This window comes from Canis lupus, chromosome 2, assembly GCF_003254725.2.
Source record: "Canis lupus dingo isolate Sandy chromosome 2, ASM325472v2, whole genome shotgun sequence".
Classification (NCBI taxonomy): Eukaryota; Metazoa; Chordata; class Mammalia; order Carnivora; family Canidae; genus Canis; species Canis lupus.
Genome location: NC_064244.1, coordinates 17,742,708 through 17,757,810, shown reverse-complemented (window position 1 = coordinate 17,757,810; position 15,103 = coordinate 17,742,708). Strand labels below are relative to the sequence as shown.

Below are 15,103 nucleotides of genomic sequence, written 5' to 3'. Positions count from 1 at the left end.
GAGTATCATGAAAAGTACTGAATTTTATCAAATAATTTTTGTACTTATATAAATGATCATGTAATTGTTTTTTGTCTTTCATTTCTGTTAATGTGATATGTCACATTGTTTGATCTGTGTATGTTAGTCCATCCTTGCATTCCAGGGATAAACCTCACTTGGTTATGGTGTGTGAATCCTTTTAATGTGCTGTTAATTTTGCTAACAATTTGTTGAGGATTTTTACATCCATGTTCATCAAGTATATTTGCCTATAGTTTTCTTGTGGTGTTTTGTCTGGTGGCATTATGAGGGTGATTGCTGGCCTATGAAATGAGTTTAGAAGTGTTCTCTGTATTTTTTGGAAGAACTTAAGATTACTATTAATTATTTTTAAGTGTTTGATAGAATTCACCTATGAAACCCAGGTCCTGGGCTTTTTTTTTTTTTTCTGGAAGTTCTTGATTATTGATCAATCTCTGTATTTGTTATTGATCTGTTTAGTCTTTCTGTTTCATCCTTTTTTTGAGAAAGAGAATGTGCACATGCATGTGAATAAGGGAAGGGTCAGAGAGAGAGAGAATCTTAGGCAGTTTTCCTGCCCAGTGCAGAGCGTGATGCAGGGCTTGATCTAATGACCCTGAAATCATGACCTGAGCCGAAATCAGGAGTTGGACACCTAACCAACTGAGTCTCCCATGTGCCCCTTTTTGTTTTATCTTGATTCATTCTTAGGTTTTATATTTTTTAAAATTTATCCATTTTTTCTCAGTTGTCCAACTTTTCATCATATAATTGTTCATGATAGTTTCTTATGATATTTTTATTTCTGTGGCATCAATGGTAATGTCTCATCCCTCTTTTCGGATTTTATTTATTTGAATCTTCTCTCTTTTTTTCATACTTAGTCTAGCTAAGGTTTTGTTGACTTTGTCTTTTAAACACCAACTCTTAGCTTTATTTTTGTATTTTTCTATTCTTTATTTCATCTATTCTCTGACGTTTACTATTTCCATCCTTCTAACTTTGGGTTTAGTTTGTTCTTTTGCTAGTGGCATGTATAAATTTAGGATGCATGTTTAAGATCTTTCTTATCACTATAACTCTTAGTACTTTTTTTTGCTATATCCCTTAAGCTTTGGTATGTTGTGCTTTTGTCTTCATTTGTCTCAAGATATTTTAAAATCTCCTTTGATCTTCATATTTGAGTATTGTATTTCTGTAGCTAGACTACTTTCTTGAGCACAGAAAATGTACTTCTTTATTCTGTCAGGAATCTTTACCTGAACCTCCATGTTGCTGTCCTCTTTGCTTCCATATGACTTGGGTATACATGTCTCCTTGCACTTCTGTTGAAATCACTTGTGGAAATGTCTGTCCATTCAAGTAGACTGTAAGCCTGTAAAGGCAGAGAGTGTGTCTTGGTCATCTTTTTACCCCAGCATAAGCACGAAAGCTAGCATAGAGAGTCCACTCAGTTCATTTGTGAATTCATTCTGCCACTCAGCAAATACTTATTGAGATCTTACCATATATCAAGCACTAGTCTAGGTTTGAATATATAACAGAGTCCAAAATTGGTAAGAGTTTCTGCCCTAAAGAAACCTAAGTTTCAGTTGAGAGAGCAGATAATTTATATAATAAGTCAAATAAATATTATGTTATTGTTAAGTAATAGGAAAAATAAAAGAGGGAGAAGAATAGGAAATTGAGGGGGTGGGTATGTCGAAATTTTGCATAAGCAATCTCACAGTGAAAGTGTAATTTATGTTAAGACCTAAGGAAAGTGAAGTAGTTGACTCTGTATGTTTTGGTGTGGGAGCGAAGAATAGGAAGGACAAAAGCTTCATAAAGGATGAAGCCTCCATATCTGGTATGTTTGGAAGACATTGAAGAAAGAGAGGAAGAGTAATAGGAAGTTAAGTTACAAAGGTGGTTGGGGGGATTGTGGGAAGCCTCAAAAATTTTGGTAAAGCCTTGGGCTTTTACTCTAAATGAGATATGAAGCCACTGGGGGGCTTTGGACAGAGAAGAGATAAGTAAACTTACTCATGAAATGTTTTTGGAACTAAATGGGACCAATAAGCATTGTACAGGAAGACATATAACTTGTATGCCTTTATAGTCTAGGTTTTAAAAGGAGTAATTTAGGGATCCCTGGGTGGCGCAGCGGTTTGGCGCCTGCCTTTGGCCCAGGGCGCGATCCTGGAGACCCAGGATTGAATCCCATATCAGGCTCCCGGTGCATGGAGCCTGCTTCTCCCTCTGCCTGTGTCTCTGCCTCTCTCTCTCTCTGTGACTATCATAAGTAAATAAATAAAAATTTAAAAAAATAAAAAAATAAAAAAATAAAAAAAATAAAAGGAGTAATTTAGGTTAGAAGACTCCAAACCTGTAATATCTTTAAAAATACTGACTTAAAATCTATGGTTGAAACAAAACAAAACTTCCACCACCCAGTGGAGTTAGGGAGCACTACATTTAAGCAAACCATTTGGAAATTTTATCCTTTATCTACATTAAGCAAAATAACTGAATAGTTGTCATTTCTGTGTACTTTGCAAAAATATGGCGATGTCTAGTTATTTTATCTTAAGTAAAAAAAAAAAAAAATTGAAGAGCCGCAAACTTATCAAGTCCTTAGCCGCAAAGATTTAGGAAATATAGGTTAAATCATTTTTGTGAACTTTGGGATGAATATACAGTAATTAATTAGGGCTGCATCTACATTTAAATAGGATTATTTCTTGGCTGAAATTTGTTATTTTGGAATATTGAAAGGCTCGCCCAGATTGTTGTAGTCTCTTAAAATATAAAATCTGAGACTACGTTGTACAGAATGAAGTGACTTCCTCTTTTCTTTAATAGTCTATTTTTACTTACTAGCTCCCACTTATGCCACTACACACAATTTGTGTAATGGGAAATCTTAAATCATCTTCCTTCCTTCCTTCCTTCCATCCTTCCATCCTTCATTCCTTCAAAATTTTGAGATCTGGACAATTTTTTTTTTTAAGATTTTATTTATTTATTCGTGAGAGAGGGAGAGGCAGAGACACAGGCAGAGGGAGAAGCAGGTTCCATGCAGGGAGCCTGATGTGGGACTCGATCCCGGGTCTCCAGGATCACGCCCTGGGCTGAAGGTGGCGCTAAACTACTGAGCCACCTGGGCTGCCGGAGATCTGGACAATTTTAATAGAAAAAAATATTGCAGGGGAGCATGATTGTTTTAAAAAGTAAGGACGTTCTCCCAATTTTGTTTATTTCAAGAATAGAGCACTAAATAAATACCAGATACTAAAGGGTTGCAGAAGTGAATATGTTATTGTCTTTGCTCTCTTACAAAGTTGTTTATTTAGTAGCCAGGAAGATGAAACTATACTTTTTTTCCTATAATATAAATTGAATGTTATCTGGACTATGATCGCATAGCATTGGTAAAAGGTAAAAGGGGCATAATCAGATGGTAACATAATCTTCCTGAATTCTTCTAGTTTGTTTGGTGACACTTGTTTATGAGGATCAGTACTGTATTTTGGAAATATTTTTTGGAAATTATAAATTAGGCCCAGGAACATGCTTTCACCTCTTCCCAAGAATCTCCGTAGATCCAGCTTGATCTGTAGAGCAGTTTTCTTGCCAGCAGCGCCGGCCTTTCTGCACATCAACCCCATACGATCACAGGAAACAAGCCACAGATATGCCAGAGCATTCCTGGCTGTCTGTACATTTTGTTTCACAGACCCTACACTGAAAACAATGAATAAGCCTTGAGATTACAAATGATCTTACTAACAATTTAGGAGACTTTCAATTTTTGACTTCCTGTGGGCAGGAAGGAAATGACAGTTGGAAGTGTGGAGAACAGGTGTTACCCTGAACAGCGTGATATCTTCTGCTTACTAAAATAAAAAACACTGCATCAACATTCCTACATGGAAGTGAGTTCTAACCACAAGACTCAGTCTTTCCACCACAGACCCAGCTCCAGAAAACCAGATCTGTTTCCTACCAGGAAGTTGTTAAACCCAGCATTAAAGAGCAGAGTAAGGGGCAGAGTTCTTTGAATCAGTCTTGGATGAATCCAAGTAAAGAATTTGGGGGTGTGAAAATGTCCCCTTCCTTGTCCTTTCAGTTACTGGCAGTGCAATTGCATGGAGGACTCGTCAGGGGACTTAGAAGGGAAAGAATCAGGATTGGCATAAACTGGTCTCAGCTGAAGGGTAGGTGATTTCAAACCCTCTCACATCTCTTTTTGTCTCTTTCTCCAAGTTGGGGGTCTAGCATTATTTCCTCCCAGTAGCTAAATGCTGCCATAATGGCATTCTTTTTCTTTGCCAAGCTAACTTGTTGCTCTATCCCTGGTGAAGGAATCTACCCTGCCTCCCAAACTGTTATGGACATTTTAGACAAATGGACACTTTAGAAGGGCTGAGGACTCTGAAATAATTGAAGGTTGTGCCTTGGTCCAGACAAAGAAACAGCCAGTTTTCTCCAGCCTCCTTTGTTAATGTTCAAATCCATGATGGAATATGCACTTTTGAGAGCATATGTACTAAAAAATGTTGGGAAAGATGATTTTTTAACACTGGAACTTGAGTCTTTGTGAATGCTTGGAAAGAGGTCTTTTCCTAACCTGCATCTTGAGATGAAGAAACTGCAATCCCCAGAGGCTTTGTTTCCTCTCTTCTCTAGAAAGCTATGGAACCATGGGTGAGATGAAGGAGACCTGGTGGCTGTATTTGGGACCATACAAGGAAACTGAAGCTCATAGGCTGAGTGAACAGATTGTTTTGGGGTAGGTAATACATGATTTTTCCTTCTGAAAGATCAGTGTGAGAGCCAGGATTCCCTTGGAATAAAAGATGAGTTAGCTATTATCAAAGCTTAGTACATTCCCCCAACTGTCTACCACTTCTCTTACCCTTCATCTCCATCCATTCCTTCCACAAATTCCTATTTTTTGATAGATACTGTGCTGAGATATGATGATACAAGCAGTCTTTGCCTCCAGGGCGCTTCCAGTTTTGTAGAGGACCCAGTGCACAAACAATACAGGGAGGCAAGTGCTATGGTGTAAGTGTGGACAAATCCAGGAGGATTCAGAAGGTGTTTTGACTCAAAGGAGGAAATGCTTATTTCTGTTTTTCTCCTTCTCTAAAGGAGAGCAAGGAAGGGTTTCAGAGAGGAAGAAACTCTTAGAGTGGAGCCTGAAGGATAAAGGCTATGCTTTTCCCATTCTCTTGTGAGATCAGAAGGTAATAAAATTCTGCCCTCATAACCCATTCGGCAAACAGTTATTCAAGTTTCTCCTCATTTTCTCCTTGCCTCTTGGTTATTTCATTGCTCTTTAGTGCTGCCATTTAAGGGATAAGTAGAAGTGAGATTTATTTATGTTGCTTTTGCTCAGAAGTGAGGGAAAACAAACTGATGGAGGAAAGATTTAAAAAATATAACATAAAATTTTTATTAAGCCAGAATTGCTTTGCTTAATTGATTTTTATTAATCAAAAATTATTTCCTAATTTTTATACTGGTGAAATATTACAGCTTTGCAAATATTAATAAATCAAAAGTGAAAACCCCTTCAACCCATTCCCCAGGAGGAGCACTATTAACAGTTGATGAATGTATTCCTGATTTTTAATTTATGCTCCAATCTACAACTCTGATATTTTAAAACAAAAATGAGATTGTGCCATTCACATTGTTTTATGTAGCTTCTGCAACTTGCTTCTTTCCTACCCCTCTCTCTCTTTAGGTTCACTACATCATGAACATTCTTAGTACTAATTTCCAAAGAAAATGTCATTATATGACACAGAGAAGGTTGCTGTAGTAATATATGGATATCGCTCTGAGTCAAAAGAAAAATCAATTTGGCCAAAACTTAACTCCTTCGGGAAGCCCTCTCTGATCAACTCTACTTCGATTTTTCTCGATACTTTCTTCTGAATCATGTAGTCTTTACATATTCTTTTGGTATAATGTTTGGCTCCTGCTCATAAACATATTCCTTTCTTGTACTCAAGCCCTTTTGGTTGCCAAGAACAAAGAGCCCATTTGTAAGAATACACATGAACTGGAATGTTCAAGAACCGAGGGACTGGTGTCTCTCTGTGTGCTTACATCTCCCTGTTCATCCCTTCCAGTCTTCTCACTCTCTGGGTTGGCTTCTTTACTGACTTTTCTGTTCCCTCACCACTTGGCTTCCATTTGTTCATCCATTCATTCAGCAAATAAGTACTGAAAGTCTCAACATAACCAGGGTAGTTCCTGGGTTGCTTTAATCCTGACTCCAAATCATGGCTTCCTTTTGTTCCACTTACCAAATTCTCCTTGTGCTTCTCAGTTCAAGGTTCTAAGCTTGGGCAAGTGGCCCAGTTTATGGAGGGATATTCTGTGGCCCAGGGCCTATTCATCCAGATGTGGCTAGAGGGGGGTGTGGAGGACTGTGCTTAGGAGAGCCCTTCACAGCCCTGACATGCTCAGCTCATTCCCTCAGTGTTCTCAGGTCTTACCTGTGCATCTGTGACATCTCCCTAACCAGAATGTAAATCAATACTATATCTCTATCATGATCTGCTCATACAAAGTGTTCAATAAACAATGTTAACACAGGCACTCTTTCCTTTACACGGAGGCGGGCTTGTTGTGGATAGAGGGTGAGAATCACAACCTCCCTCCTATTTAGAGAAAGCACAGCTAATTTTCAGAGAATTCTGTGCTGTAAGAACTGTGGGTCACATCACACGAATGTTGTCTTTGAAGGTAAAGGTGAAGACATATTAGGAACTGCTGGCAAATTATATCTGAGAAATATAAAGCGAGTGCCGTTTTAAAATTCCCATATTTGGGGCAGCCTGGGTGGCTCAGCGGTTTAGCACCGCCTTCAGCCCAGGGCCTGATCCTGCAGTCCTAGGTTTGAGTCCCACATCGGGCTCCCTGCCTGCATGGAGCCTGTTTCTCCCTCTGCTTATGTCTCTGCCTCTCTCTCTCTCTCTCTCTCTCTCTCTCTCTCGTGTGTGTCTCATGAATAAATAATAATCTTAAAAAAATAAAATTCCCATATTTGGAAATAAAAATTGAGTACTTAAAATGGAATTAAAGACCCAGGCCAGAGTCCTTTTGCTTGGAGCCAGGCAATTTTATTCAACAACTATCTTCAACTGCCCAAGTCACAATTCCTATTAATACATAAAATTTGTAGAAGAAATTATAACACAACATAGCACTGATGACTCAAGACAGAGGGCTAGGAGGTTAGAGTATAATTTGTACCTAGCTTCTCTTAAATAGAAAATTTTGTCAGGGATGATGTGATATAGAGAATTAATGACAATTATATGGTATTAGAAGCAGTTGGTGATAGAACTGCTGCTCAGATGGTTTTTCTACCCTGTCCTTTCACATTCTTGTTACCTGTCTTCCAGGTCTCTTCTTTCATTTGAGAGGACTTCTGCTAAACACCATCAGAGTGGAGATTCTGGTTCAAGTAAAATAGATAGCTCGAGAAACAAACGGGCTAATTCTGTTGCAGTAGGAGGGCAGGAGGCATTAATCCTCAAGCCACTACCAGAGTCCCAAGTGCACCGAGGAGCCAGGCACACAGAGCCCCTTGTACAAAGGGCCTGCCTGGGGAGAGAGGAACCCAGGGAGATACTGGTGTGCCTCAGGCTGTCAGCAGGCACAGGAAAAGCCATCTAAAGAAGCAAGCATATGGAAGAGTCAGAATCCATATCTGTTGATGCGGTGCTCCCCTCATTCCTCTTTTTTGGTTGTAGCCAAGGCTCTCCCTCCTGTCCAGGCAGCTCTGTAGCTCCTTTCACTGGCTTCCCCACTTCCAGGTTGACGTTACTCCTGTCCTTCCTCCACACCAGCACTCACTCCCCTTTCCAAAAGATCAAGTAAGTGGCTCTTCTGTCCAGAATACGTTGCTTTTTCACTGCCTGTCTCACACACTCACACACACACATACACTCACCCAAATCCTTCATGAAACGTTTATATTCTGACCCCAGCCAATTCTTATAACATCACCTGTCCCTACTTTCTGCCAATCAACAACACCAGATTCTCATTACCATCCAGCCTCCTGGCTTCTTTGTGTCTGGAATGTCACTGACACCCCAGAACCTGCCATCTGTCCTCCTCATCCTTATCTTTCCTTCCCCTTCCCACAGCACATAGAGGAAGTTGTCTGGGTTACCATAGCACTTAGATTTGTACTTCTGACCTCAGTGATTTTTGTTGTTCACAGGTTTGTTTTCTCCTTTGAACTTTGAGTATTTTTAGGACAGAAATCTTCTGTCCATTCACCTTCACACCCCAGAACCTAGCAAAAGCCAAGTGCTTGTTGTAGGTGCTCAAAGGTAGTTTTTGAGGAAGGATATTCATGGAGAAGATTGTTGTGTTTTAAATATTTGATATGCTTTTGGACTAGATATAGACAGCTCTTAATGTGTCAATCATGATAACAGGTTTCTAACATATGTTGGTTTCCTCACCATCAAAATAAAAATGTTAATCTATGTTATATAACAATTAATGTGTAAGAACAGATAGTTCAAGTACCAGGGAAAAATCTGGTTAGGAGATTGGCATGTGAATCCAAACACCCTTTTCAAGTGCTTTGAAGAAAAGTGAGGGGTAGTCTTCCTTGATAAAGACCCAGGTTTGGGGTATGTCTTTTTGCCTGAATTTGCTTAGATATAAAAATTGGGGATTGAATTACAGCTCTTCTCTCCTTTTTTTTTTTTTTTTTTTTTTAAGATTTTACTTATTCATGAGACACACACACAGAGGCGGAGACATAGGCAGAGGGAGAAGCAGGCTCCCCACAGGGAACCCCATGTGGGGCTTGATCCCAGGGCCCCCAGCATCAAGACCTGAGCCAAAGGCAGATGCTCGACCACAGAACCACCCAGGTGCCCCTCTTCTTTAACTCTAAAATTATATGATTCTAGTGGTTCTACTTAACAAGTGTTGAATATTACATATGTTTCTGTATGTGCTCAAATTAGCAGTCCAAGCTACACGGAAAGACCAGCTTTTTGCCGGTGCTGCAAGGCATATTCAGAAGTTCATTTGACTTTGAATAATGAACACGCAAACACATTAAATGATCATTTCCACAACTGTTCTGTTTCTTTAAGAGACCTCGCTTGTTAAGTTGGAAGATCATTGAACCATATGAGGGTCAATAAAAGAATAAAAAGTCACTGGTTAGTGATTTCAGTACAAGGAACTTGATCCTAGTTCACTATCAGTGTCCATATGCTGCTCACAGTCAAAAGGGGAGTGTTGGATCCTCAGCAGCTTGAACTTCCTCAGGATGGTTTCTGGAAGAATAATCAAGCTCCTGGTTTTTGAGCTGCTTGAGTTTGCGGCTTTCTCCACACCCACGCTTGTGATTATGGAACAGTTTGCCTCTGCCTATCAGAGCCTAACAGGTACCCCCGGAAAAACGCATTATTGGCTGATTGTTTCCTGTTCCATTGCCTATGTGGCTTCAGTGACTCTACTGATTTGGGTTCCCATAAAAGTTCTCTTATACAAGAAGTACCGCCTTTACAAAAAAATTAAAGGATGGTAAGTAGAAGGGTTCTAAAGCAGGGAATCTCGGTGATGCTTTCAAAGATACTTTCTCAGGTATTATGTGTAAGGATATTAGCGTAGCATGAATGTACATAAGGTATATGCGTTATGATTAGTGAGAAGTCATTATCGCCATTTCTTTAAATGTGTTATTTTGGTGTCTTCCTTTTTTTTTTTTTTTTTTTTTTTTAATAGGGGCATTTTTCTGACTGGTAGCAACAAGTTACAGGTGTTCATTAGCTTATAGTTAGCATGAGTCTATGATATTCTGAGTACTAGATGTTGGACCTAATTCCTCTGTTCACTGAACTGCATAAAGTTATCACAGTGAATTTATAGAAATCAGAACTGTAAATTTATAACATAGAATTTTACTTTTGTGTGAAACAAAGTAATGTCTGTTTTAAGATGTTTACATTGCATTGTTTTGCAGGTCTAAAGCATCCTTTGACCCTTAACCAACTGAGATTTTTAAGCACCTGATTTCTTTACTTAGATTTTAAAAAATGATACTTTACTATGTTAGTAAGTTCTTTTTCCCTTGTATGTGGTGGGGGGGGGTTTACTTCAATAATAATTCAGAAATAATTTAAATAAATTAAGATTTAATGTTAATTCAGCAGTAATTTGATGACTGTATCACCTGTATTGACTGAGTACAAATAATGTCTGATACTAATTTATTTTAACTTTTAGATCTGCAGATCATATTTTTACTCATCTGAGAGTTTTTAGTTTTCTTTGCTAAGTTAAACCTTCTTTCATACGAATCTTTTATTTTAAAGTTAAACAACATCAACACATTTGAAAAGCAAGCAGCTGGGAATTTTAACAAGGGCAGGAATGTGAAAATTATAGAGACAGCGGTCTAGTTGTATCAGGAGGGTAAAGAAGAGGAGAACTGAAATGTGGAATTCATGAGCATTCTCTGGTGCCAATTCTAGATATAGCTCCACAAATCTTGCTGGGAGACTTTCAGTTCCTTGAGGGCAAAGATCTAGAAGGGTTTCGGGAATAAACCATTTGGTTGACACTGTGTTTATCGGTGGAGTTTAGGGATTTTCCAAACCTTGCCCCAAAGTCTCATGATTACCTAAGGAGCAGGTTTAGAGCTGAGCTAGGCCCTTCACTCCTCATACCACCAGGAGTTGCTTTGACTGTCCAGGACTCCTTGCTTGACTGGGAGTTTTGAGGGAAGGGTGGAATATCCAAATGACTGTAGGAACCATTGGTTTACTCCCACCCAGGAAGGCACTTCTTGATTTTATTTAATTTTTTCACATTGACTCAAATCCCTAGGACTCTAGTTTCTGAATATCAGTCAGGCAACAAACCTTCCATATCAGTTATTATCATCATCTTAAGTTATAACTGCTTCTTTACTGATCACATATATGCTAAGAGATTTACATGTGGATTTCATTTCCTTTATACCACCTTGTGAATTAGGTATTTTCCTGAATTTTTCATTATTATTCCCAAGAGGAAACATGATTCGAGAGGCTTTGCAACTTCCCTGGTCATTTAACTAGTGAATGAAAGGACCAAACTTTGGACCTCCATCCATTTGACTCCATAATTGGTACTTCTAACCACTCTCCTAAACTGTCTTTGAATGACAAGATCCCAATCTGCTGGGTTTAGTTGAGGGCAAAGAGGAGAATAGTCTTTCATTTCTGTACTCTCCAGTACACATTTTGTTTTACAAATTTGGATCGTGTGCTCCCTTCTGCTAATGAGTCTTGGGCTTTTGCAGTTATAACTTCCAGTGAATTCTTTGGGGAAATACTCTTCTGGCCTTTCATTTTCTTTTGTAGGTGTGGCTGACCTAGGTGTTCTAAATAGACACAGGTTATCTATAATTTCAGCACAACTGTGAAACTATTTCCTCATGGCCTCATTCATAAGCACTGTCATATTGCTATCTCTTACTGGCATAGAAGAGAAGAGTTACCCAGCACTATTCTAGGAGCTTTACACATTCTATACTATTAAATTTAAGCTTTATGACAGTCTGATGAGGTGTATGCCAGTGTTCTCATTTTATAGATAAAGAAGTGGAATCTCAAAGAAGTGATCAACTTTGTCAGGTAATAAAGTTCATAAGTGGTGGAGCTGGGATTTGTAAACCCAGATTGGTCTGAATCTATGCCATTTCCTTTAACTTGTATAATTTTTCCTTTATTTTTTTTCCTATCTTTGAGTGAGTGTATTTTAAGATCAGTGCAACTCTTTTGGTGTCATTAAGATCTATTCTCTCCAATGATGTATATTTGATTGTACATCAAATTGTACACTATATGATTCTCAACATTATATTTATGGATATTTTAATATATGTGGTAATGTAGAGTGTTGATCTTAATTGCTAGATAAAGATGATGCAGAAATAATTGGTATTATAAAAAGTAGGAATTGAAATAATGATTTCTGAAGAATGCTTAAATAGTTGTTTATGCAAAATTTTATAGATCCTTAGCATTCACAGATAGATTGTTGATGAGCCTATTTGAGGACCTCCCTGTAGGTTCATGATGGCATTATTAGCCTCATGAATTTGGTATTCAGGAAAGAATGAGTCATCCAACTAGTAAAGAGTTTGCCCTGGCCATACAGCTGAGAGGTACAGACCTAAGTTGAAATCCCAGTTTTGACAGTGACTGTGAGGACTTCTGTGAGTTATTTAAATTCTTTGAATTTTAATTTTCTCATGAGCATTACAGGGACAACCTAGCTTTTTCACTTGAGTGTTGCTTTAAGAAATGGAATAAGATAATGAGTTCCAAGCATAATGCCTGGCACATAGTATGGATTCAATGAATATTATTGTTATTACCTCAGGCTGAGTTTAGTATTTCCACTTAAAATATGATCTTGTTTAGGAGCACCTAGGTGAATTAGTAGGTTAAGTATCTAACTCTTGATTTCAGCTCAGATCATGATCTCAGGGTTGTGGGACTGAATCTTGTTTTGAACTCTATGCTGAGCGTGGAGCCTTCTTAAGATTCTCTCCTCTGCTTCTCCTCACCCCATCCCCCCAATTAAAAACAAAACAAAAAAACAAAAAAAAACAAAAAAAAAGACAACAAAAAACCCATGATCTTTTTAAATTTTCTGAATGACTCTGAGAAGTGGTAGAGGTAATGATCAAAAAATGATGAATACAATTATATGCCATAAATGATACCCTTTGAATTTGGAAAATCTTGTAGGTCTCTTTATTCTTTGAAAAAATGAAGACCAATATAATAATACCATGAGTATCTTGCAAAGTATTTGATAATACCATGAGTATCTTGCAAAGTATATTTGATAATACCATGAGTATCTTGCAAAGTATCTGTCCATTCATATAGTGCTTTTTGTGGTTTTTTTTCTTACTTAACCTGAATGCCAGTGTTGTGAAATTGACCAAGTGGATATAATTCCTATTTTGTAAGGGAGGGAACAATGCCAAAGAGCTTAAGACATGTACACTAAATCAACAGTAGAATCTGAACTTTAATCCAGTACTCTTTCCTTTACTCTTGTGAAACACTTCATTCTCTTTAGAATGATTGTTTCTTTTTAGGGATGCCTGTCATAATTCATAATAGACTAGGGAGATGATTTGAGGAATGAGGAAAAGCTATTTATATACACACCACATTGTATATCCCAGTAAATAAGAGAGATCCTGGGAATATCAGTGAATGTGTGAAACCATTGAGCTACAGGGCTAGTCTGCAACTGGAGAGATCGATCTCAATGAAGAGGGCACCTGGGGACAGGATAATAATGGAGGGCGTGTAGGGATTCCCAGAAAGCCTTGGGACCCAGGGATGCATTTCAGGAATTCTCTCCAATCTTTCAGAGTACAATTACCTTAGATTATGACATGTCAGGAATTCCGGGCAATGCCACATTTGAAATACATCAACATTTGGGACTACATTTTGCCTTGCTTAAGTCCTTAACCTATTTTTTTTTTATGATTTTATTTTTTTTATCAGGGAGTGAGAAAGAGGAAGAGAGCATAATCATGGGGAGCAGCAGGCAGAGGGAAAAGCACACTTTCTGCTGAGCAGGGAGCCCAATGTGGGACTTGATCCCAGGACTCTGGGATCATGACCTGAGCCAAAGGCAGATACCACCCAGGTATCCCAGTGCTTAACCTATTAGACAGGATTTGCTGTTGATTTGTGCTAGTAATAGTAGTAGTAATTGTACTTATAGTAAAATAAAAGAAGTACTTATCAAAAGCTGTTCAATAGTAGCACTATGTACCAAGCATAGTTGTAAACACATTGCCTATATTATTTTAGCTTATTTTCTAACCTTTATATGTGAGAACACTTAGAGCACCCATCTGACAAATGAGGAAACTGGGGCACAGAAGTTCCAAGACCATGCAGCCAGTGAGTGAGCTGTGGAGCCAACACTGACCACAGGATGCTCTGTCCCCAGAGCCTTGTCTCCTGAGCACCTTAATATTCCACAGCAGCACACGCAGGTCACATGCACCGTGGTAATAATACTTGGGCACTGCTGGACAGGCTGAATAAACTGAAGGAAGTAGAGCTTGCTCTTTTCAGGACTGGGAAGGTCATTAGTAAGTTACCATGAACTAAACGCTGGTGCTTCACAGTTACTTCTTTCGAGAGCACTCTTGTTTCTTTCAATGTATTTGTCCATCTTCTATTCACTGGCAGTAATTTTGTGATACTTGACTGTAGGCTTTTTCTTTCTTCCCCCATGATATCCAGTATATCAGGAGTATATTTACTTTTGCTTTTCTCTCCCACTTTGAGCAGTAAGTCACCAGATTCCATTATAAATCTTCCTCTTTCATCTCTCTTGCATTACCTCTTTGTTCTCCATGACTGTTTTCCTCACCCGAGTTAGGCACTAACTTCCAGGGCCATCATCATACATGGGACATGGCTCCCCAAATTTTCATATATTCAAAACCAAGATCAGATCATTTGTCCTGGTTGTTTTGTTCAAGGAAGCATGAAGAACATTTTATTAACCAATGCTGGGGCTCTGATACCCTAGTTTTTGTGTCTTTATGAAAATAGTCTTCCTTATTTCCATATATGAAAATAAAATCTGCCATCATGAAAATTCCTCCCCATCTTTTCTGTAGACTTCATGTCCTCTGTCCTCCCTTTATATGCTAGTGAATTTGGCCATGTCCAGGAACTCTGCCCAATTACCCCCACTCCCAATTTTCTAGAACCCCCTAGAACCCCCTTTCTTTTTAAGTAGGCTCCATGTCTAACATGTCTAACATGGAGCCCATGGGGCTTGAACTCACGACCCTGAGATCCGACCTGAGCTGAGGTCAAGAATTGGATGCTTAACTGACTGAGCCACCTGGGTGTCCTCCAATTTCCTCCCTTTTATTGCTTTACAAGAACTCTAATTGTCTCATAATATAAAATGCCACTTATATGATGATTCCCAAAATTCTGTCTCCAGGGGTGACTTAGAGGAAAGTGTGTATATTAAAGTTTTTCAAATATTTGAAAGTAGTGACATCACC

The 15,103-nt window shown here is 38.5% G+C and overlaps 1 protein-coding gene across 2 annotated transcripts in view; it reads left to right on the top strand.

Annotated features, from left to right (window-relative positions):
- The first annotated feature begins 3,124 nt into the window (after nt 1–3,124).
- TMEM236 (transmembrane protein 236) overlaps nt 3,125–15,103 on the top strand; it is a 38,743-nt gene continuing 26,764 nt past the window's right edge. The window contains exons 1-2 of one of the 2 annotated variants that reach the window (XM_025445390.3): nt 3,125–4,202; nt 4,675–4,777. In XM_025445390.3, the coding sequence (XP_025301175.1) occupies nt 4,058–4,202; nt 4,675–4,777 (248 nt within the window). In that variant the 5' untranslated portion in view covers nt 3,125–4,057. Of the gene's footprint in view, nt 4,203–4,674; nt 4,778–9,003; nt 9,571–15,103 lie in introns of those variants that run through there. The other variant, XM_025445389.3, reaches the window with a different exon arrangement.